The sequence below is a fragment of the Colius striatus genome, chromosome 11 (genome assembly GCF_028858725.1).
Source record: "Colius striatus isolate bColStr4 chromosome 11, bColStr4.1.hap1, whole genome shotgun sequence".
Taxonomy (NCBI): domain Eukaryota; kingdom Metazoa; phylum Chordata; class Aves; order Coliiformes; family Coliidae; genus Colius; species Colius striatus.
The window spans coordinates 27,548,922-27,574,067 of record NC_084769.1 but is presented as its reverse complement, the minus strand read 5'-3'; the positions used below and the strand labels follow the sequence as shown (position 1 = coordinate 27,574,067).

The following is a 25,146-nucleotide window of genomic DNA, read 5'->3' as shown; positions in this document are numbered from 1 at the left end:
GTGGGCTGGATGAACAGGGAGTGAAGTGGATTCTCAACAGGTTGAAGGGAAGAAGGCAGAGAGTTGTGGTCAATGGGGCAGGCCTGTGTCTAGTGGAGTCCCTCAAGGGTTGGTGCTGGGATCAGTACTGTTCAATCTATTCTTTAATGACCTTGATGAGGGAACAGAGGGCACTGACAGCAGGTTTGCTGATGATGCTGAACTGCAGGGAGTGGCTGACACACCAGAAGGCTGTGCTGCCACTCAATGAGACCTGGACAGGCTGGAGTGTTGGGCAGGGAGAAATCTAATGAAATTCAACAAGGGCAAGTGTAGAGTCTTGCATCTGAGAAAGAAGAACCCCATGTACCAGCACAGGTTGGGGAATGAACTCTTAGAGAGTAGTGTAGGGGAAAGGGAGCTGGGGGTCCTGGTGGACAGCAGGATGAGCATGAGCCAGCAACGTGCCCTCATGGCCAACGCCAGTGGCATGCTGGGGTGTATTAGAAGGACTGTGGGCAGTAGGTCAAGAGAGGTTCTCCTCCCCCTCTGCCCCTGTGAGACTGAAGCTAAACACCCACACAAAAAGTGACCAAAACCAGACTTTCCATTAAAGTCACAAGAAACCAACATTTCTGAGCGTGCTTGACTTGGAAGTTTGATGTGGGTGGGGGAAGGTCTATTTTATTAAAAGAAAAAAGATGCAATACCTTCTCTTAGAGTAATACATTGCAAAACCACAAAGCAATAGAGGCAACCCTGAACATAGGGAAAGAAACATCTGAATGTCTCAAAGGTAAGAGAATCTCTTCCTTTTATTTCTTGCTGCTTTCTTTATAAAATAAATTACTTGTAGGTAACAATGTATTTACACATTTAAAATATCACACTACAGTGAGCAGCGATGCTAAGTCTAAAGCATGGAGAGCAAGGCGAAAAGTCCATTTGACAATTCTCAGCAGCATTTTATTGAAAACATGAAACATTTTAATGTTGAACTCCTAAATGCAGATGGTTTGTTGTCTTCTGTATTTTTTTTCTATTAACAAGGAAAAATATTACCCTAAAGAGTGGAAATTCTATAAAGATGTATGAGGAGACATTGCAATGTACAGTGTTCACTATTAAATTAAAAAAGGCACTTGCTATCCCGCTTGCCTAAAGATTATGTAAAAAACCCAAACAAAACTCCCAAAACATGTCTGCACAGAAAAGAAAAGTGGTAATAACAAAAGAGGTTAAATACATTCATATTTAAGAAGACAATAATAAAGTTATGACCTAATAACTTAAGCAGATGCTTCTATGGCATAACTTAATTTTTTAAAGTCAATGGAACACTGAGGCGGAAATCCTTGTTCTCTTCTTTTTTTTGGTTAGTGAAAAAAACCTCAAACTGAACAACTAAAGAAGCTCTTCCAAGTTCTGTTTATCCAGACAGCACCACCTGTGCCACAATATAGTAATCAACTCAAAGGCAGGAGCAATGTAATTCAATAACACTATCCTGCTACTAGTTCTTGACTATTTCTTAAGCATTGACTTGATGATCATGCAATCCCAAAGCAGAATAATCATCAGGTAAAACTGTCAAATAGACACTCCCTCATTGTGTTTCTGCATTGCAGAGTGGTTTGAGTGCATATTCAGCCATAGGCTGAGTGCCACATTCAAAAAGTGTTTGAAAAGAGACTGGAAAATATAAGGAACTAGTAAAGGAATAGGCAAAATTGATACAGTCCACATTTCTGGTCAACTCCATTGTTTCACTAGGAAGAAGGTAGTTGGTATACCTGAAGAGGGACATGCAGGATTCATTTGCAGAAACACCAAATGCCTCCACCAAAACCAAAATGCTTTACTTTCCCTAGAGTTTAACTGAATTCAGAGTCACATATATGCCCATGGACTCAAACTATTTTTCATGTCTTGTCCTGTCATGAATGTAATCAGCCTTATATTTTCCTCGGGGTGTCTTCTATATTCACAGCTTGAGAATATTTTGCATTTTATCTACCTCCAGTACCACTTAGAGTTCATCCTAGTGATAAGAAAATAAACAAGTTATTCTGAAAGTATAAATAAAAAAGTCAACATTATTAGGGTTCTTTTTTTTTTCTGTGATTTTAAATTTCTTTGCAGTACTAGTTCCTCAACTAGGTAAATGTTTCTTAAATAGAATTCAAGGTCCTTCTTAGTAGCTGTGTATTAATACATTCTTTCTGAGTTAAAAGTCCAGTCTTGCACTAATCAGCCTCTATAATTTGAGGCCTGCTTACTAAATCTAGTCTTAAGGATTACACTCAAGGATACAGTGCACCTCAGACATCTACCTTGAATGCACCTGTCTTGTGGATGTGTGCACGTCCCATGGGTATCCAACAATTCCTACCATAACTGATAACTGCCCCTGCAGTATTCTCTGCTAGAGCTGGGATGTGGAGAACGGAGTTTGAATAAGAGCACCCAAAACAAGACAAAGTGCCTGATACTATTTAAACATACACCATGTAAAACTTCACAAAGAGCAAATACTAACATAACTTTAAGTAGCTATTCTTTACAATTATAGAAGTCTTTTGCAAAAAGCCACACAATAAGTATTCTTACCTTATTTCTAGATTTTTTTCTTTTTCCTTTATTTTGAATTGCTTCTAATTTGTCATTCAAAAGGTCAGCAATACCTTTTGCATCTCTGCTGTCTATGTATTCTCCAAGAACATTTTTCTTAAAAAAAAAAAAATATTGTAACATATTACCCATGATCTCCACTGAACAGAAATCTGCTTTTTTTCAGATAAACTTCAAGAGGAATGCAGGGAGGAAGAGGATGGCTCCGGTAGGGTTGATTTATGATTCAGAGATATATTTTTGTCTCTGTTTAAAGAAAATGCTAATTGTCTCTACAGTAAGAATCACTCTTAGCTTATACTTTTCAAAACTACACAAACTTTGTCTTGATCCTTAAAGAAACCTGCAATAGTTATAATTTTCTCACATTTATTCAGCTAAGTATTTAATGGAGGCAGCCATTATGAAGTCTGACACTTCCTAATCTATGTTTGTGAAATCTGTCCATGTGAGTCACCCACTTCTGAAACCTAAAAAGCCATTACTCTTCGCCACAGAGAAGTCTGATTGAATTTGATGCAACTGTGTAAGGAAGGATTTGTAGAAGTTCCCATAAGAGAGTCCATTAAGAAAAGTATAACTAGAAGTGTCAGAATGCCTCAGATACTTTCTCTTCAGCATTAATACATTTTAAAAGATGATTACAAGATTCTTGAAATGTAATTATTCTTGTAAATGTTTTACAAGAATAAATGTTTTACAAGAATAAAGGCATTTTCCTAAGGCTATCTGGATACTTTTCAAATTTTTAATTTATTATTACTAATCTGTTTCCAGGAAATGAGAGACTCATACTCTGTGATGATGCAGAGTCACACTGATAACTGTAATGGATTGATAAGGTTTATTTTTTAAACAGAAAACAATTGTTTTTATCAACTTTCTATCTTAAAATACATTATTTACGTAAAAAAATGATAACGAAATGTTACGATTACACTGAAAGAGTATTTCTCCTTAGCTATAATGAAGTTGTTTATGTTTTATTTGAAGAGAGACTTTTCCTGCTTTTGGTAGCTGGTGGTAGGAGTTGATAAAAAATATTTAGTCACATAAGACCACTGCAAAGTTAACCCTTGGGTCTAGTTGAGCCTACATTTTAGTTACTCTTCTATTAATTTGCAATTTATTATTTTTCAATAACACATTATTAATGTATAATTGTCATAATATTATAAGCATTACTGAAATTATTACTGTATCTTTAGAGTATCTAAATAACATGCATTAGAGTATGTTACAGAAATAGTCTCTTACTAAGAGTACCTCACCAGCGCACACAAACGAGGCACTTTACCTTTGTTCCTTGGTAGGGGTAGAACTTCACTGTAGGGTAGGCTCTGATATCAGCAGTTTGACAGGTCTGAGCATACGCCTCACAGTCTACTTTTCCAGCTTTCACTTTTCCTTTAACCGTCTAAAATGAAATGTGTATTAGAAACAAATTTCAAGTTTCCATGTGTGACTGGAAGCAAATGACTCAGCCAGAAGTGCAGCTACAAGTAAATGAAAATGTTGCTCAAATCTTTTAAATATCACGGAGTAGGTGCTTGCTTGCTTAGCCTTGTATCAGAAGTCATGACATGTTCAGCAGAGCATTTCTGCTTGAATTCAGGGAAAAGCATGTCATTGTTCTAAAGGTCACCCCATCACGAGCTGAAATGTGTCTCAAAAGAAGGTCTGGGTGTGTGGCTGTGCAAGAAATGCCCACAGGCTAGTGGGACCTGAAAGCACGGACTTTCAATGACAAGGAGGCTCACTGGGGCCTTTGGTGATTTTTGGATGACTGCTAAGAAATAAAGTGCTGAGGAATTGTCTTTTAACCTTTCCAACAATCCAGTAACAGTTAAAAACCTACCCTTGCAACAATCTCAAATTCGGGAGCAAAATTTTGGCAAGGTCCGCACCATGGAGCATAAAAATCAATGACCCAGTGATCTTTTCCATTCAGCACTTTTTCTGTGAAACTTTGAGGAGTCAAGTCTATAGACACTCGTGGTAAATATCTGGGGAGAGGAAGAAAAACACTCATAATTCATCCAAAACTTTACGCATATCCAAATTCCATGTAAGCACAAGAAAAATTTCAGAAATTAGTAATATTAGTAGCCTGGGAATCCCCACATCACACTTTTTACTGTAAGAGAGTCGCTATTAAAAAGTGGTAGCGGAAATAATAATGTGGTCTTCAGAAAATGGGTGGACAATAAAGAGCATGCTATTCTATGATTCTATGATTTCTTCACATTTTCAAAGCTTGAGATGAGAGAGCTGGAAAATGTAACATCTTAAATTAAGCAATACATACACCACGGTGTTTCTAATTGTTGATTTACACAGCATATAAATAGTAAATTCTCCCGTAAGATACTATAAACTATATAAGCAACTTGTGAACAAAGTTTATGCTGCAACTTACCCCAATGCCCAGCCTCTCAGTGAATATGAATCTCTGTGCCACCCATTGTAGCTACTATAAAAAGATTAAAAGGAAAACAAAGATCCAGATGTACAGTAGTCTGAATTACGTTTGAAAAAAACATGTCCTAGAGCTGATGAAATAATGAGATTAAATGTGTATGTTTTACGACATATTTCTACCCTGCTTTCAATTCTGAATAAATAGAAGTCCCATTAGTGCAATTCAGATACAGAATTAAGAAGACAAAGAGAAGAAGAAAATTGTGTCAAGAGAGTAAGAAATTTGGTTTGGAGCACATAAGCTTTGCTAGCTAGAACTATTTTGAACGAAGGACCTTTGGTAATAACTCCAGATAAAATTGCAGGCTCTAAGAAACATGAGAATTAATATATTTGCTAATTGATACAAATCTACTACAATTAACCAGTTACGAGTTATATACATTTCTCCTCATTTGACAGTAGAAAAGCCAGTCAAGCTGGTTACTTGGGCAAGGATTTATTATTTGGACTTGCTGGGCATTTTTAGGTTCGGAATTCCAGTGATGGGTTAAGAAAAAAAATGAATTCGGGATTTTTATCTACTCATTTCTACCAAAGTATTTTTCAGTAGTTATCTGGTCACAGATCTGACTTGATGGTTTTGAGTAATCGTTATTCTGAGACAAATTTCCATATTTTTTGCAGGTAATAACTGTCTCTTGATTAGGAATTTGCACTTAAGCCATTCACTAACTTAGTTGTTTTCAACAAGAAAAAAAAAAATCTACTTTTAAGAGGAACTTTATCTAGAAGAACTGAATAAGGGCAAGCAGTTCAATGATGAGAGCTACTGAAGTCTGCCATTGTGCACTACATTGAAGAGGCATTACAATTTATTATCTGCCAACTTTTAATGGAACTTCCCAATTTGTAAAATAATGAAGCAATACATCTGCTATTTCAGATGGTTATCTATCTTTCAATATGCATGTGCTTCCTGAAATCCCTCGATCTTTGAACAGTACTATGAGAGGAAGGGGGCAGGCTGTTTAGTTTTGGACAAATTTTGTTTCCCATACATTGTTTTGTTTTAATGATGAATGTTTCACCACTACTGATACAATGAAAGGGATGACTAGATATATGATGGGCAATTTTTGCAACGGTGCTCTCACAGATGGTTGGCAGGGAGGATTATCAGATGGCTGCATCACTCTTCTCTAAAGATAAAGCTGCAACCAATTAGGCCTAGCAGTACTTCTGTATGACAAGATTTAAGTAATCTCTTTTATCAGGCAATTAAAGATAGGATAGTTGCAATCAATAAAGAGTAAGAAATAAAAATAAAGCTTCCTAAGGCAGTCTCAGTTCAAATCACTGAAATGAAATGGCAAAATAAAATACTAGTTCGATGTGACAAAATGAGTAACATCTACAACAGCCAATACTGTAATATTTAATAGCTGTAATAAACCTTTTCTACACAATAAAAGATCTCATTCCACATCATCTAATGTTTTTAAAATTGAAGTACACTACTTACAAATATTGGTGAGCTGTGTTTGATTTTTGAGGAAAAAGTCTTATTTCAGGGTATCCCCGAACACTTTCTTGGTGACAGAAAGAATAGTATTTTTGACAATCCACACTGCCTACACTGATTAATCCAATTAACATCTGAAGAATAGAAGAAAACCTACAATCAAATATGCTGATTGGTTACCAGTACAATTTCAGTAATACTTCAGAATTTAAGTCTTAATCACTTAGATAGTGAAAACGAAAAAAGATCATCCAACAAAACAAACCAAGATTATCCCAAGGCCATCTTCTTTCCTGTAACCAGGTTGGTGGCATCTAATGGGAGCCAGCTGCCTGGGTGCATTCCCATCATGCACATATATTTTAGCATAAGCTGCATGCATGTGGCTCAAGGCACCTGTCTTGCCTCAAAGGTACAAGGGGCGTGTTATTTTAGTGGAAGGACTACCCTATTTTGTGCTTCAAATCCTAGGCTCAGTAATTATGACAGATCCTGGTACAGTGCAGATGTGCTATGTCTTGAGCATCCTGTGTGTGTGTTGCGAAGGTCCAAATCCCCTGGTGCGGGCAGGGCAGCTGACCATTACTGATTCTTGTACTATAGAGCTACTGGTACTTCACGGACATTTGACCAAAATATAGGGTCCTGCCTATAACTCCTAGTTTGCACAGGTTCTAAATGTCTGAAAGGCATCAACTTGTATCCAAAGCCCTATTTTTTTCCCCCCAAAGTTTCTAGTTAAAATTCCCAGAAATGTGTCCAGCAAAACCCAGATGATTATTGGTAATTACTTTACCAATAATTACCTTTCCAAATGAGATAAGACTGTAAAGACATCACAAACCAAAACCACCCTCCCTAATCCAAAAAAACTCTATATAGAAGTATAGGTAATTCAGCTAAGTGACAATCAGCCTTAAAGTGTATGGTATTTAACTCCTAACACAGGAAATAATTAAGATAGATAAGATAAATTCCTTTAGTCTGGAATTCAAGTCAGAGGTTTCACCAAGATCTAAGTGCTATCTTAAAAATGACTAATGATAAAGAATACTGAGATGAAAGTAGCAAATTATTTCAACCACTTCTTAGCTAATTCATGGCTTTTTTCTTTAAAAAAAACCAAACAAACAAATGCAGAGCTATTGTCTATATAAAGGACTAAGCATCAAGGAAGATTAGTTACTGAAAAGTTTCTTAGATCTTGGAAAATACACTTGTAGCAAGAGTAAACACAGTATCAATGTACTGAACCTTTAAAAATAAAACAAACACAACAACAAAGAAAAACTTTCTATTTGAAATAACATAAAACTGTCAAGTAGGAGTTCCCTGTTTTGTCCACAATATTAAGCACTAGATTTTCTCAGTTGACAAATCTCTAAGACAGCAGTTGCACTGTCTCAATAATTCCACTGAAGAGGACACAAAAGCAGAAAACTGTTTGAGTGTCATTTACCCTGGCCATTTTTTTCCATTCCGGCATTAAAGCTTGACAAGGTCCACACCACGGAGCATAGAAGTCAACCATCCAGATTTCCTCTCGTTTTCTTTTCTGAACTAATTCAACAAATGTCTCTGGTGTTAGGGAGACCACCGAGGGATTCCTAAGATCCTAAAGAAAAGACAGTTTATAGACATGGGATAAATCTAGCACCATCATATCCTAACAGACTTTCAAATTCTGAGAATGTTCTTCCTTTAGTGAAATTTATTTGCTGCTCCATACCACTGAAAGGCATGGAATCATTAAAAGTCATCCCTTCAAGCTAACATATGCCTCATTTGCTGAGAAGAGCTATGGAAAAGAAAAGAATACAGCCAGGCTGCAAAAATGTTTTCTGCCTCTTCTCCATAAATGTTGGCAAAAGGCAAGAAATTCAGCTTACCTGGCAAAAACGGGCATTATGAGACTCAGCTATAGTATTTAGGCTGGGATGAAGAATACATCTGGTGCACTAGAGGCACCACAGGCAATACATATGGTGCACTAGAGGCTTCTGAGTATCAACCAAAAAAGATTGATCTCCACAAGTTCCTGCATGTGTGCTCTTAAACTTGCTTTTTCTGGGCTACCAGGAGAGAATGATCTCTTCAAACTATGGAAAATAACCCGTGGACGTATGCCTTTATTTTGAATTGCTTCTAATTTGTCATTCAAAAGGTCAGCAATACCTTTTGCATCTCTGCTCTCTATGTATTCTCCAAGAACATTTTTCTTAAAAGAATCCAAAGTGTAACATACTACCCATGATCTACACTGAACAGAAATCTACTTATTTTCAGATATGGAAAATAACCTGTGGATTGCTGGAGGAAAGATGGATGCCAGAACTCTGACAGCAACAATGAGTACCAATGATTTGCAGTTGTGTGAGTTGAGAAAGTTCAAGAAATAGCTGCAAGTGTGGAGAGTGGGAAGCTAAATGACAAAAATGTGAGCGCCCTCCTATGTCAAGGCGTGTATTTGCGGCATTTAAACCTTAATATTATGGTACTTCTTGCTTTTAATTCCTTTACCCTCCGCCTATGAGACAGAAATCATTATTATTACTTTGACATTGGAAGGGATCTTAAATTACTAATGATTTAAAAAAAAGAAAAAAAAATCCATTAAGTATCAAGTCCAAGACTGACAGTTGCTGGATCAATTTTTGCAACCAAGGTTTTTTCACTCTATCTTAGCAGTCTAATTAATTAAAAAAATATTAAACCCGATAGTCTTCCAAACAAAGAACGTGGATGAGCTGCATATAGAGCATGACTGCAGCAAGGACTATATTTTACCTACCTCTATAAACTCCAAGATCTGCTCAGCAGAGTGATGTCCTTCATATTCATGAACATCAGACTGATTGAACACAACTGTAGTTGGATAAGCTCGAATGTTATGCTAACAAAACAGACAATAAGAGGTTACAAGGAATGATTATACTTTCTTACACTTTCCTTTAACTACCATGAGTGTTGGTGACTCACACTTGCTAATCTATCCAGCTTGTACAGTACAACTGCACAGACTTTTACAGTACAACTGCAGATGGGAGTTTGAAACCATTACAAATCAGTACAGGAAAGATGTCAATTGTATTCAGAGATGGCGTAGTTTGTCTGAATTTAAAAATCAGACAGTAGTTCTTTTGCCATGCTCCACAAATGCAGGAATTAGTCCACGAGCCCTTTAAGCCTTAACTTTAATGCTGTGCCCAGTCTTCAGGTGGAAACTCTTGTCCTGTATGAATAACTGTATTTTTACTACTGAACACAGATGCTTCCATGATACAAATTCTTCAGTGTGTAAACACACCTCTAAAAAGCTTGTCCTTTTTTAGTAGAATTTGGAAAAAGTAATGTCAATAATGATGAATTAATTGAAGCAAAAGTTAAGTAAATTGAAACATGGAAAATTAATCGAGATTAAAAAATATTTTTCCTTCCATTACTATAAATAAGTTTAGAGTGGTAAGTAATAAACTTTCTTTTAATTTGCAATTGATCCTGTTACTTTTTAAACGCTATGAAACAAAAAGCAGGGTCAGTTAGGGTAACCTAAGTTAGAAGTGGTTTTGCAGATATCTTCAAAAAACATTGTATCAATGTAAAACTTGTATTTTTCAATGTTTTACTGTTTCTATCCTCCTATGTGAGGAACAAAAAGAATGCATGTAGGTATTTATATACACATTGGAAAAAATTTTCTGGGTCTGTCTTAATGTTTTTCTGCTCCTAAACCCCCCCACCAGAATTATTAAATTCTGACACTTCAAAGTCTTCCACTAACACTGTGGAATTAGAGCAAAATGTGACTTGTGTTTTGCATTAATACATCATCTGTTGTGGTTACATAGTTTGCTCCTTTGAAAAAAATGACGATGCAAACTTCCTGTTGGGTTTACAGCCCTTTAAGAAAGTAATACTTAAGCAGAAGCATTTCTCCCCCATTACCCTATCCCCAACTAAAAATCATATCCTTTGAAAGGATTTTTTTTTCCTGTGGTTCCTGCAGCTTACCATGTTGCAAAGCCCTTCGTGGACTGTACAGTCTAGTGTTCCAAATTTAAGCTGACCATAAAGATGTTTTGATGCTTTTCTCAGCTCTGGTAGCAAAGCTCGACAAGGAGGACACCACTAGAAAACAAAATGCAAGTTAAATGCAATTGCTCTTCCCCACAGTTGGCTCTCAGGAGAATGTAAACTGTTTGAGATGAATAATATGCTGCTTTGACGATAGATTCCAGCAAATATAAAACCCACACAGTCTAGGAACTGGTGCTGCCAAGGAAGGAGAAATTACGATACCGTCTCATGATGCTGAAGGACACTTTCAAGATACTGTGTTATTTTGTTACATGGTTACATAACACATTTCAGTAGAGGGGAAATGTGAATATTAAATATTTACCGGTGCAAAGAAATCCACAAGCCACGGTTCCTTCTCTTTGTCAGGAAAATTCTGAGGTCCCAGTGTGATAACATGGGAGTTGACACTTTCTTTGGCGAATGCAACAATGTCATATAAAATCTTCTTTCCTTCAAAGAATAATGCAGAAAGGAAACTTTATTTTTTCCCTATGAGAGATCTCATTAAAAAACAGCAATGGGAGTCCTTCTGTTCCCTTGACTGTTCTTTAAACATACCTTGCTTAAATAAAGTGAAGAGGAATTTGTGTCTTGAAATTAAGGGAGCATCAGAACTTCAGAGTAATTAAATCTGAAGTCACAGCACAATGACTTAAGATTAATGTTCTCAGAATTTAAACTGTTGAAGCCCCTCCACATAGCATATAAAAAAGCTTGACTCTTTTGAGTATTATATTGTTATAAATACTGGAGCAAGACGACTATTGGCAAATATTCTAGGTGTCATCTATCTTTTAAAAAGCAAACCAAACCATTCAGAAAAGAATGTGTGTGCTGTAGTTCAATGTATTTCTCTTACAATATTTGTAATCTATGCCAGTATAAAAAAAGATCTAAAAATGCTGTATGTATATGACCCTTTTCTGGCTTCTCTGCAGGAACAGAAATTGTGAAAAGTATATATGGCTTTTACCCCAGCAGCAATTATTAGATATATGGGATCATCTTTGCCCCTTAGATACATCTAATCTTTCCGAAGTGGTCAAGATCTTTTTTCTACTTAATTACAGTACAGAGGTTTTGACTTAATTCTAGCAAGCTGTTTCTAATACTTTAGAGGCTGAAAAAATGAGAACACATTACATCATTGCCTTGTGCTGCATTCTGGATAAAGCTACACCTATTGCTGCAAGCTCCAGTTTTGCTTCAGGCTCCCTTCTTCAACCAGCATTTTTGAATCTTTTGAGTACACAGTAACATACTTCCAACCTTTCCTGAAAGAAAACTGCTACTTTGGAAAGGAAAGTAAGTGGTAAAACTCTCAACAGATTTCTTGGATGGAAGTTAACAAAACATGGAATTAGATTTAGTGCAGTGACATACAAAATGAAATCCAAGATTCTCAAGTTGGCAGCACTGTATAAGTAGCATGTCAAGCCTCTAAAAAGGGTGTGCCTTACAGCATTCTTTGGTTGTCCTACCCAAAGGAGAAGCTGTCTTGATCAGCTTCAGAGATTTCATTTGTATGTAACTATGTCATGATGTCGAAACAGACAGGACAGTAAAGACAAAATACATCTCAAAAAACCAAAAAACCCAAAGGAAATAAGTCTGTGCAAGGTTACAGGAAGGTCAGAGGAAAATCAGCAAATATTAAAACTTACAAAACTGTTCTTTGGAAAATCAAATGCAGCTTGCCAAAGAGAGTGTCATCTCCAAGCGATTATGTAATGATTTAAACTTGCCAAAGTTTCCCTTACCATGATGAATTTCATAATCTCCAGTTCCTTTTCCTTTGAAGACTGCTAAACACGGCTGATAGACATACAGTTTGTTGCAGATGGTAGGTGAGGAAAGGCAGTCAAACTTGCCAACCTATTTAAAAGACAGGGCCATGTTAATTAAGGCATCCTAATGTCTATTATTAACATATTTTGAAAGGCAGTAAGAGTTAGGAAAAAAGGGTAAAAATATGGAAATGTAGTAGCCCTTTTATAAACAAAGGTCTTAAACTGTGATGTTTGAGCAAAACTACTAGCACAGCTGTAGGAGGTTTGATAATTTTTTAATTTAAAGGCTGTAACAGGGAATAAAACCTTAAGGAATTCTTCCCCCCCTCCAATAAAACAGCAAGGAAGCACAAAGACACTTAAAATAAATGTGACATTAAAGTGTCTTTAGTATAAAGTTTGAATTTGGATTCTTTTTATTAAGAAAATTTCCAAGAAAGTTATAGGGTTTTCTGAATAATTAAAATACAATTTCACATAAATCAATTTGATGTTGGAATGTTAAGATTTAATTATTAACTGACTGGAAATTGTAGCAACATTCCCTATGACAGAGTAGATTTAAAAGACAAACTTCCCTAACTACTTTAAAATGATTAAAAAAAAATAGAGGAAACTTCATGGCTTGCTTTAAATTAAAAACTTTACTACAGATCTGCCACATGCTAGTATATCTCTTTTAGTACCAGAGGTGGCAGTTGCTCGTAACAGCTAATAATAATGAAAACCAAACTGACTTGTGTCAATGGCATTTAACACTACATGAGTGAGCTGTCTTACCTGAATATGTTCATCTTTAAGTAAAAATTTAAGTTTCTTAAATTCCTGTACATTTGATTTATCATTCCCCCCAAACTGGAAGAAAAGCAGCCATCGGTGATGAGCCAAACGATCCTTTAAGTGAAAAGAAAAAAAACAACAAAAAACCCACACAAATACACAGAGAAACAAAGAATTATTCCCAACTTGTAAATTCCTGTAATGTCTTTTAAAGGCAAATGCCCAGTTATTTATATGATTTATGAGTGGCCTCCTTCACTCAATGATTTCCATGATTTCTTTCATGTAGTCCTTCCACTAAATTTCCTTTTACTCCACTGTAAGCAGGAAAGAGGAAAAAATCTGAAACAAGCTGGCTACATGATACCCTCCATGGTTTCTGCTTCCATATGTATTTTCTATTGTAGATCAAGCTGCAAAGTTCTGCTGCAGGTTTGAAAAGAGATTTACTTTTCTTTTCCAAGACTTGAGTAACAATCAGAAGTCATAACTGATCGTGGATTAACAAGTATTTTTTCTTTTTTACATTACTGACAAAATACATTTAAACCAAAATTCCCTACAATGTAGTTGATTTTAAAAATAGCTAGAAAGTGACACTTGCAGAGTGAGTTGCAATGACAGTTTCTGTGGTTTTCTATTTTCCTGTTAAATACTCCTTATTATCTTGTTTTGCTAAACAACAAAAGTAGAGGTAGACAAACAATGTTAAATAATTTTGGCTACACATACATAAAAAACCCAATTTTCTCTGGTTGTGTCAACAGGATTTGAAGAATTTAAAAGGTAACAACAAAAAGTATATTATTTTAAAAAATACCTCTAATGATGCTGCAGAGAGAATTTCAAAGTCTGGCAGATGCTGCATTACCTCCTGGTAGATTTCTCTGGCATCCAAGGAGTTAAGAAACTAGGAAGGAAAGTTAACTGTATTCATTATAAGGAATTAAAAACATCAACCTGATTGTTGGTGACTCATACTCAGTGTCAGGGAAATTATTCTGATTTGTTCCTTTCCATCAGCTGAAGAGTCAGTTAATCATATGTTATTTGACCTACTTTTCATATATATATATATATATATATATATATTTATATAAAATTTCACAAACATCCCTTTAAGAATACTGCTTTTTAGGCTCATTTTCCAACAACTTTAAACCCCAGATACCATAATTCTGTCAAAATGTGGGCTAAAATCCTACAAATTATATTTCAGGACAGATTTTACAATCAAGTTGACAAGATTTCCAATCTGGTCTTACACTCTTCCTTACCTGCACTGTACAGATATTTAAATTTCAGTAATTTCTTTAAATCTGGAAATAATATGAATCAGTAGCTTGAGAGCTGGTAAAGTTACAAGGTTGAAAATAGGCAGATTCCAAATTTGCTCCTTAAAGGTATAGATAACAGTAGTGACAATAAAGGAAAAAGCCGTGCTTCAAAGTGAGAAATGTCACCCATCAATTAAGGAAGTTAAATCTGCCATACAACTGTAAGAGGAGGCCGCAATATTAGAATAGAGCTGAGCAGCATAATCTGTACCGACACACATCGTAGGTGTGCTTTATCACACACGTCAGTACTCCGCTCAAACTAGCATTTCTTAGACTTGTGATACCTGGGGCATATTCTGTATGGAATAAAAATTGGGGGCACATAGCAAATCATAAAATTATTTAGGTTGGAAGAGACCTTTAAGATCAAGTCCAACCATTAACCCAGCACTTCCAAGTCCACCTACATATCTGTTAAATATCTCCTGGGATGGTGACTCAGCCACTTCCCTGAGCAGCCCCTTCCAATGTTTGACAGCCTTTTCAGTGAAGAAATCTCTCCTGTTATCCAAACCAAGTCTCCCTTGGTGCAACTTGAGGCCATTTCCTCATGTTCAATTGGGTGTTACTTGGGAGAAGACGCCCAAGCTTGCCCAGGATAGCTGGGTAGCAGCTTTAGAGCTAACTCTTGGGTGTGTTACAGAGCATATCCCAGCCCTGGATTCCCACAGCTGCTCAGGGAGGCTGCTGAGGAAGTAGCTAGGCAGAGCTACAGGCTACTGCTACTGCATTGTACTCCTGTTCAATCTCCCAGCACACCAGTGGACCACCTCCAGGGACTCTGCCTTAGAAGCCAGGAGGGATATAAACTCCTAACAAGGCATACAAAGCTTAGAAGGAGGAAGAAAAAAAGCATCCATTCAGTTGTATCCAATCAATCTGGAAATTATTTACACATTCCTTTGTCATTGCCATCACCTTATTTTATCTAAATGCATAACAGTTGAGAAACAACTCATACCAAAACACCTCCTTTCTCTTTGTTATTTATGGTGGCTCCAGGTGGAAAGTATGCTGTAGTACTAGATGAGATATCTAAATTATCACAAAGCTCACCCTGGGTGCCACAGTCCATCCAGCCTACATTAACAAGACCTTCCTGTAATAAAACAAAACAAAAACACAAAACGAAATAAAAAGTATTTCTAAATTTCTGTTCAGAAAGGCTTTTGAAAATCCCAACTCAAACAATTACATATGACATGTAGAAAATAGAAACCACACTGTAATTCATTCATTAATTAATTCATATTTTACAGAATTATTAAAAATTGGAATGTTATTCCAATAGCTAGTAAGACAAAATATTTCACTGTTCTGAAAGTTAATGGGTGAAATCTTGATTCCATTAAAATCAGCTAAGAGTTTTAGATTCAACATTATGCTTTCACTTCTGTTATTTTGTTTTAAATATATCAGGTCATACTTTCAAAGTGAAATGCTGCTTACCAACATGCCAGCTAGCTTAAGGCGTGTTTGGTAACTCAAGCAATCTGCAAGATAAAAATATTTACAGACATAAAACCTCAAATTAGCAACTTACTAAACCTACTCTTGTTTACAATTACCCCTTTCCTCTCTACAAAAGGCATGCTTCCTGGCTGTTCATCTGGCATTTCAGTGACTTGAAGCTGTAACGTCTAGCAATTGGCACTTGATTGTTGTCTACTCCAATTTAAAAATAACATGAATAACCTTATCTGGCTTCATCAACACAGAATTCTCATTTTAAAAAATTTCATATTTTATTTGTTATATTAAGACTGAGCTTAACAGTTTCTTCTTAGTCAATATTTAAACAAACAAACAAAAACAACCCAAACCAAAAGGTATCTACATACTGTCTTGAAAAAGAGATTTCAATGGAAAAATCAATTTTCTCTGGCTAAAATAACTCACTTCAGTAAGTACATAACATGCTCTTATTACCCACCAAGACTTTGAATAGTTACGTTTTGACATAGGTTTTTTCTGAAGAAGATGCACCAACCTTAATTGGACCAAAGTTGAAAACTTAATAACAAAAGGACTGCAACTTGAAATCAAGCTATTTACAAATGTAAATCCAAGACTGCAGCTGTTTTTTTCAGTTCACAGAACAAAGGTCTCTTTATAAGACTGAGAAATCTTTATTTGTCAAAGGTGTAGGGCATTTACTCTGCCAGCTAACCAAGGCAACATTATCATGGACTGTATCTGATGCTGATCCCAAGAAAGTCAGTAACAAACAGCTACAAAATGCAATTCTACACTCTCGTTATGACAAAGTGGTAAGAGCCAATTACTATGTCCAAACCTAACTTAAGAGAAAATATTAAGCTAATTTTTGAGTACTGATGATTTAAAGGGGAGATAGATCCTTTTGCTCAGCTGTCATGACAAGCTGGCATGTATCTCATTTCAGCTTGAGCTGGAAACTGAAGTTACAGGCTGTTTCTGCCAGTTCCCTTCCTGAGGGGTTCCACTTCAGTGCTGCTCTAATGACTCATGTGACACTACAGAAGTACAACAGCATAATCTATTAACGTCCCTTTTGTCAAACTGCCTCTAAACCAGAGACCCACAGTCCAAATACTGTGAACAGCTGAGATATTGTACAACTTTTTATTAGAAGAAAAGGGATTATGCCACTATCAACAAAAGTACTCTATTTGAAAAGTGTTTATTACACCTACCCCCACGTTCAGCACAGAAGGTGATCAGCCAACCAACGCCAGAAGCAAATGAAGTTTCAATGGCATTAACAAAGTTTCCTAAGAGAGAAAAAATTTGCATCAGTTTGTGACTAGCTAAATGTGACTATGAAACAATAAGGTTTTATAGTTATATTAGCAAGTTACAGTAAACTATTTTTAATCAAAAAATAAGACTTAAAATCAGCAGACAGATTCAGTTATAAAATATTGCAGAAACTATATATACATGTAAAAATCTTTTCAAAAACAACATCCCAATCAAACTCTGTGAAGATTACCTGCCCACAACTCAGTGACTGTGCTTTTAACATACTGCATGGCAAAGTTCTTTAAGCTCTCTTTTGACCTGTCTCCGTAATATTTCACTGGTTGCTACAGAAGAAAAAGAATAAAGATCATAAAATTAATAAAAAGGGAAAAAACCTCAAAACCTACCACTTTTTTTATAGCAGTACTTATGCAACTGAGGGAGGCCTCCCATCTCCACCAAATCTTAGCTCTAATTATTCCCCCCTCTCCCATACTGGAATGTTTGGAATTTAACTTTTATTTAAATTTTGTAATGTGATTTCTTTCCAAGCCCAGCAACACATGGATAATTTAGTCTTAGAAACACTAACTCCCAACAATTCTATTTCTAGTTAAATAAAAATTACTTGCATTTAGTAGATACATAATCTCTGAAATCTTACTGTTATCACAAAACGTGCCCAACTATTCAAGTGCAATTTGTATACCACCCTGGCATCACTACTTAGCAAGCAGCAATAAAGCACAACGTACATAATGGAGTTAGCACAGAAAGGAATTTCCAAGTTTCCTTAGGTACACAGTCATACTCTTTAAACTCAAAACCATGGGCTATTCTTTGTATTTGAAATATGCATTACAATACCGTAAGAGAAACTGTTCAAGTAGATTTGTTGTTTTGCTACAGCACCACTGCCAACTCTTATCTTCCCAAATAAAAAGTGATATGTTGCATGGTAAAATGGTTCAAAAAAACCACCATACAAACCAGGTATCTATTTTTGAAGTTAACTTTCTAAATTAATTTAACCAAGGTGAAGGAAGACAAAAAGTAATTGTTAAAAGGAAGTAACACATTAAAAAGAGATATATTTATATAGAGAACAAGTATTGAATAAATAACTCTTCCAGATTTCCGTATTTCTAAAAACCCTTCAAGTTTTATCACTCACCATTCCAGTTTTGAAAACATACAGACTGGGATAACTGTTAATCCCTTTAATTCGACAAAGCATTCTATTGTCTCCACAGTTGACAGCTCCAATGCGTATTACTCCATCCATCTCCTTAGCAAACTCCCTCCACTGGAAAAAAAAGGAGGAAAAAAAAAGGATGATTTCCTATAAAGATAAAATGAAAACTCAGCACAGTTTTATTTCTGGCATCCTGATTTGTTGTCTTTGGTTTCAGCTTCAGTTTTATGCTGTTAAAAACAATGAATTTTCAGAGGTAATTTGCTTGTTCTACATACCGTAGGTGCTAACTCATGGCAGTGGGAGCATCGAGGAGAATAAAAATTCACAAACCACAGTTCTCCTGAGTTAACAGCAGCATCTAGATGGAGAGAAGGAAACTGTAAGTCACGTGCATCTGCAACGTGGTCATGTCCAAAAGGTATATTTTTACTATATTGTTTTCCCACAAAGCTGAATTAACTATTTATAAGATAGATACAGTTAGTAGCAATAACTTATATGGGATAAAGACGCACCTCACTTGCACATACTTGCTGTTCCAGGCAAGTGCACAGAAACTATATTTCAGAGGATATCAGCACCTTGACTTTCAACACCTGTTCTGTTCATTAAGAACAAAGGTACTCTCTACAGATTAACCTAGCTGAGAAATGTGTGATAGTGTTAAGTCTTGTTTCCTTAAACACAAAACACAAGTTCTAGATTTTTACCCAATAAAACTTTCCATTTCCTTGTATCGCCTTATGTATTTTCTGGGTTCCAACAGGCAATCTGTTATTTCAGAATCTCTGTCTAATGGGTAAAAATGCTATTTAAAAATCCAAGTTAATAAAATGACTAGAAAAGTCTAGGGACTTTGTTTATAAAAGAACACACCAGCAATAAAATATACACACACAGAGGTTATCAGCTTGAATTACATGGCTTTCAGTCTCTGTTTTTTGGACAGAATTTTGATAGTGGATTTTCTAAGTTACACATGTCTACATTAAAATATAGTCACAAATAATACAACTAAGGAACGTGTAGATTCTGCAAATCAATTAACCAAGCAAGACCAGGCTCTCATGGAGAACATTGTGAGGATCTGCTATTAGAAAAGTTTACAAAACTAAGTCAGCATGTAAAGCCAGTATGTACAAAGAAAACCATACTCAAAATGCAGATAAAATAGCCATCAAAAACCATACAAAATACAATTTTTTTTCTGACTAGTCTCTTTTAGTTATAAACTTATTAGCTATCATTTTAAAAGAAAAAACCTGGATGATATCCTCACTGAAAACATTATCTTTCCAGACCTTGTTTTACTTAGCTGTGTTTTTAGTATCTGGTATCACTTTCTGGTCTTGCACCTGTTGTGCAAGGCACAACGGACTGGATTTCACAGAGAAAAAAAAATAATAAAATTGTAATAGGAAAGTTCTATCAAGGGCATTTTTAGACAAGAGATCAAAAAAATATAAATTAGGAGTCAAATTCCTCTTTGAGGTCTCCCAAAATAGTTTTCAAACTTAACCTGAACGGTTTATTGACATTGATCTATTTGCTAACTAGCATTTACCAGAAAGCACTGAGGGTCTTTTCATTGTTTTGTTCATTTGAGGCTATTTTTGTGCCGTTTTTTTCTCATCTGAAGATGATTTTCTGACAACTTTTTTTATAGATATGTAATAGAATTCTATTCCAAAGTGTAAAAATTACACAGCTTAGAGTATTAAAACTGTTACTTTGGTTTGCTATGTTGTCAAACAGAGAGCTATTTATTTAAAACTTACCAAACTCTCCTCTATCCAATGTTATAATTTCAGGATCATCATCATAAATACCTATTAAAAAAAACCAACAACTGCTTTTAACTTTTGCCATCTTTAAAATGAAGAAACAAACTATCATCTTCTTCACAGGCAGTACACTTAGATTGAAATAGCAAGCTGACAAAGGTAATTATAACAGCAAATTGTATTAGTTTAACCTCCTGCTAACTCCCACACCCTCAACGCTACAAAAGCCACCATCAGAACAGAACAGTTCTTTTGGTGTTTTAGTAGACCAGCCACCGAGTGAGCAGTGAACTTGAACTACCACTGTTATGGCAAGAGTATTAGAAATAACATCAACCAGTTGTCAGACTAGAAATCAAGAAGCTTCATTTTTCAGAGGGAGAGCCGTGTATCTGGAAGCATTCACTTCTCTCAGCTTCTGTTTATCTAAACTATTTGGATCACAAAGGTGTTTCAGCCACTAACAGAATGTGTGAACACAGTGGAATAAAGTGGAAAGAATACAGGTAAGAAAGACAGCTTTCTAAAAAGCTAACCAGTCATACTTAGAACATCGCTACAAAACAGCCTACTACTTCAGGTACACAAGAAAGGCAGGGCAGAGATACAAAAAATACTATTAGGCAGCATTATATTACACTACTATGGCTACAGATCTTTTACAGTACCTAATGTGGTGAGATGCCATTTCACCTGAGGTATACAAGGATTAAATGCAAATAAATAATGAGAGAAATTAATTTCTACATGTGACAAGGTACTTTTAAAATTACTATGCATTTATATATCATGCAACATAATCCATATACTTGCCCATACAGAAATATAGAATATCTGTGGGATTTTTATATATGGACACACATGAAAACATAGGCACAGATACTCTCTAAATAACTGGTTAGTAGATATTCAAGGATACTGTTTCTCAATCAAGCTGTGCAACTTCAGGCAGAGAAAATTTCTTAAATCTATTTATCTGAAGAAGTTTTAGGATAATCTCCACATTTTCCTGTGACAGTTGCACTTCTGGTTTATTAAATTTCAATTAAACTTCAGTTTCTTAGAGATTGAGTCATATTAAATCAAACTACACCAGAAAAAAAAAAAATTGATTATGTGGAAGTTCATTTCAGCTTTTTCTTTTATATCAACCAAATCCTGTTCCTCAGCTCCCTATTTCACCTTATGCCTGTTACAGCACTTCTGAGAACAGTTTCATCCCAGTCTTTCCATACAAATACCTAAAATTTGACACATATTAAGTAACTTGTTTCAAGATTGTTTTAGATATCGTTCTGTTATTATTTTTTTTCATTTTCTACTACCTCTTTACTGATGTCTAATTGTATAACTGCACTTAAAATAGTCTTGACTGCAAAAATCTCTTATAAAAAATCCACCTGAGAATACTTTATTTAGAATAAAAGGTCTTCCTGTATTAAAGAGTTGAAAAGAATACTGATAAAGCATTAACTCTGGAATCTAAGTGGGAAAAAAAAAAAAATCTCTGCACTTTAAGAAGAATAAGAAGTTAGATGACCAATAAAAATGTAAACAGCAGGAATAAAAGGCTATGTGAACAGATTATTCCATTTTGGGGTAGCCATTAACAGTGTAAATAAAACACTGGGTCAACAGAGAGAAAATGACAGCTAAAGGAGAACAAAAGGAAGCAGAAATATGGAGAGGACATATCAGAAATGTGTAAAAAGACCTGAATACTGCATTTACTTTGACTGTTCAAAGCAAGTCAGAAGTACACCTCATAACTTACCAAAATCATAGCGATAGAAGTGCCAGCTCTCGTAACGACCTCCTTGCTGCTGATCTTCAAGACCTTTCTCTCCGTATTTATCATATTTCTTCCGTAGATCTTCATCTTTAAGAACTTCATATGCTCTATTTATTTTCAAGAAATTGTCATGTGCATTTGGATCATTCTACATAAGGAAAACTATAATTAGCAAATCATTAATAAACCATATTGTACTATAATGCTGAGAAAATAACGTTTGGAAATATTTTTATATCCCTACTAAAGATGTCAGTTGTGATGGAAGCAGACATTATATAGTCATCTCCAAACAAGCTACAGAAAAGTTTTCTTTTCTTGAAGTCAGATATGTCTTTTCATTTCTTCATCCTCACTAAAGCATCAACTGAAATACAAAATTAATTGGTAGAAGGCTGTAACATTCTCCAGTGATCTGTCTTCTTTCAACTCTCCTTCTCCAATGGAAGAAAACCAAAAAAGTACTTAAGAATGATAACTTTTTATTTCCTTTATAATCTTTTCTTTCTACTGCCCTAGAATCCAATAGTCCAGTTTGAAAATCTCAACAGTCTCAATCTTTCTGATCTTACGGTATAGACAGAAGACCCTTTTTTTAAACTTAGAAAGCACTTTGGTTCCATGTAGCTTTGGAATTAAAACGGTGAAAAATCTTCAGACATATTGTGAATATCAGTTTAGGTTCTGAGCTGGTGCAACAACAGAGGCGAGCAAAACCTGTACCACTCTCACTCTTTTAACTTCTGCTTACACATTTTATTCAAAAAGACACTTTTTCTTAAAGATTCTTGACTTATTTACCTAGATATACCTGAAATTAATTACCATTATGGAATAGGAAACAAAATGTTATTATTTTGAAGAGATCAACACAGGGAAAACAAAACTTGCAGTTAATAGCTACAAGCTGGCATTTCTAATTTCGTTGAGATTGTCTTTGAGCTTTGTCATGTTGAAATCCATTGTACATCACTAGCGCCTCAGAGGCTTCAATGTTTTCTGTGCCACTGGGCCCTGAGCCAAGGTGTTCTGAGGCTCTGTGCAGGTGCAGTTGCACATCTAAAGATCAAACCCTCATACTTCCTATGAATTCCTGATTATTTCAGGAAATCTTGAGGAAAAAAATGATTATGTTTAAGTTTAAAGGCAACTTATTTGTGTTTCAAAATACACGGTAGAAGAGACTGAACTGTTCCCAGTCTTCTCTCTCTAATTACTCTAGAGCTCTTTATTACCCTCCCTTGTCATGCCTTGGCAGTCTCAGAATTTCTTCTTTGTTCTATTCAATACTTGGAGATTAATGCCTCAGTACAGGCTGGTGATGGTTATTGTTTAGATGAGACTTCATCTTAGGGAAACAGTTAAGTTTCCCAAAGGTAAACAGAAAGGGACAAACTTGTCAGTTTACCAACAAGCTATTATGGTATACATATAAGTTTTCCTCTACTTACTAAAACATAATCGAGGATTAAACAACCTTGACTCTTTTGTTAAAAAAAGCATGTTAAATTGGTTTTTTTACTACAGCAATTTAACATGTCCTAAATTCAACCACCATGTGTGACTAGTCCATCCTTTTTTGTAAATGTTTGTCAGAAAACCTGAAGTGAACCATGTTATCAAGTGGTTGTTACTTCATAAGAACAGAGGAACATCTTAGATAAATTAAAACCCCTTTTTGTTTAAGCGTTAAGATCTATTAACAACCTTGACCTGTTAAAGATGTAACTTACCTGATTTTTATCAGGGTGCAACTTCAATGCCAGTTTTTTGAATGCTTGTCGTATTTCTCTACTACTTGCTTCTTTGGATACTCCAAGTAAACTATAGTAGTCCTGATCAGTGCACACAAGAACTATTACACATATTAGAAGTAGCAATAAAGATCTTTTTAAATATTGAATATAATCTCCTTTGGATACTAAGAACTCCATTATGAAACTTTAAAAAAGTTTATAGGTTCTGATTTAGGCAGGCTTTGGGAAGAGTCTCCAGTAATCTGCTGACATTCAGAGACACCGCTGTATTTAAGACAGGTCTTCAAAAGCCTGGTTGTCCTACTTCATGTCACAAGTCTTGCAAAAATTGCAACCTATAAGGAGGAGGAGGAAAAAGCAATTAAGTACATTTTTCTACTTATCCAACAAATACATTAGTAAACAACTCCACGCCAATTTGTGCAGACTGCACATGAAGATTTAAGGTTTTTGATGGCTAATTACCTGCTTTCTGAAGACCACACAAGTGACAGAGCATCTCTTTATTATGTACATTGTGAATAAGGTAATCACGCAACGCTTTTCCTAATGATACCAAACACCTGCCACTTAGAGCACAATACAATAAAGCGGTTTTAGGAGGGCTCCCTTTTCCTTCAGGCTACCTTAGTACCACAGCGGCATGTTTCCCCCGAAGGGGCCGGGCCGCTCCGCGCCAGCTCAGCGGCCACCCCGCGCGAGTAACGCCGGGCAGAGCCGGGGCCGCCGCGCTCAGCCCGAGGACCCGCGAGTGCACCCGCCGCGAAGGAGGCGGCTGGCGGGGCGCCGCTGTCGCCCGTCGCGGAGAGGCCGCAGGTAACAGCCCTACGGAGCCGGGGGACGGCCGGGCTGCGGCGGGAAAGGGGCGTGCGGTGGGGGACCGCCGCCGGGGCGGGACTGCCGCACAGTTCCGTCCCCTCCGCTCCCTGCTGGCGCGGCCTCGGTTCCGGGCAAGCTCCGAGGAAGCGGCGCGGCGCTTACCGGGCTGCAGAGAGCTGCAGCGGCGCCGGGCGCCGGCTCAGCGCGGCGGAGAGAATGGGCCGGGCGCGGAGCAGCATGGGACGGCAGCGCCTTCACCCCGGCGCCGGGCGGAAGGGCGGCCCGCCGCGGGATCCGGCTCTGGGCCGGAGGCGGGCGGGGCAGGTCCGCGGCTGACGTGGCCTCCCTGCTCGCCTCGGGAGAGGGGCAGGGTTCTACCCGGCAGCTTCGCCTGCGCGCGCCTCGAGCATGGCTGCAGCAGCAGCATCGAGCTCCGGCTCGGCTTTTCCACAGTCGGGCGCGCCCCCTGCCCGCGGTGAGCGCGGGTGGTTGGCACCGCGGCGGGTCCTGGGAAGAAAGGGGTACA

The 25,146-nt window shown here is 36.7% G+C and overlaps 2 protein-coding genes across 5 annotated transcripts in view; one reads left to right on the top strand and one right to left on the bottom strand.

The window, feature by feature from the left end:
- The window catches only part of PIKFYVE (phosphoinositide kinase, FYVE-type zinc finger containing), a 94,227-nt gene extending 85,244 nt beyond the window's left edge, over positions 1–8,983 (top strand). Inside the window, exons 45-46 of one of the 3 annotated variants that reach the window (XR_009819437.1) lie at positions 2,777–2,818; positions 8,843–8,983. The gene's annotated coding sequence lies outside the window, so the exon portion shown is untranslated. Of the gene's footprint in view, positions 1–2,776; positions 3,190–8,842 lie in introns of those variants that run through there. The other 2 variants (XR_009819438.1, XR_009819436.1) reach the window with 2 other exon arrangements.
- DNAJC10 (DnaJ heat shock protein family (Hsp40) member C10) lies at positions 777–24,874 on the bottom strand. Of its 2 annotated transcripts, none has more exons than XM_062004661.1 (23): positions 24,783–24,874; positions 23,778–24,136; positions 22,027–22,192; positions 20,247–20,297; positions 18,744–18,826; positions 18,445–18,576; positions 17,521–17,614; positions 17,222–17,299; positions 15,996–16,039; positions 15,508–15,645; positions 14,027–14,116; positions 13,207–13,320; positions 12,397–12,511; positions 10,959–11,086; positions 10,568–10,684; positions 9,348–9,449; positions 8,016–8,171; positions 6,557–6,690; positions 5,030–5,083; positions 4,469–4,616; positions 3,908–4,027; positions 2,590–2,706; positions 777–2,020 (listed from the first exon to the last, which is right to left on the bottom strand). In XM_062004661.1, the coding sequence occupies exons 2-23, from the start codon at positions 23,976–23,978 to the stop codon at positions 2,009–2,011; spliced, it is 2,394 nt and encodes a 797-aa protein (XP_061860645.1). In that variant the 5' UTR covers positions 23,979–24,136; positions 24,783–24,874; the 3' UTR covers positions 777–2,008. The 2 variants fall into 2 exon arrangements, with proteins under 2 accessions (XP_061860645.1, XP_061860646.1); XM_062004662.1 differs by lacking the exon at positions 24,783–24,874 and adding an exon at positions 24,267–24,516.
- Between the last annotated feature and the right edge of the window lie 272 nt (positions 24,875–25,146).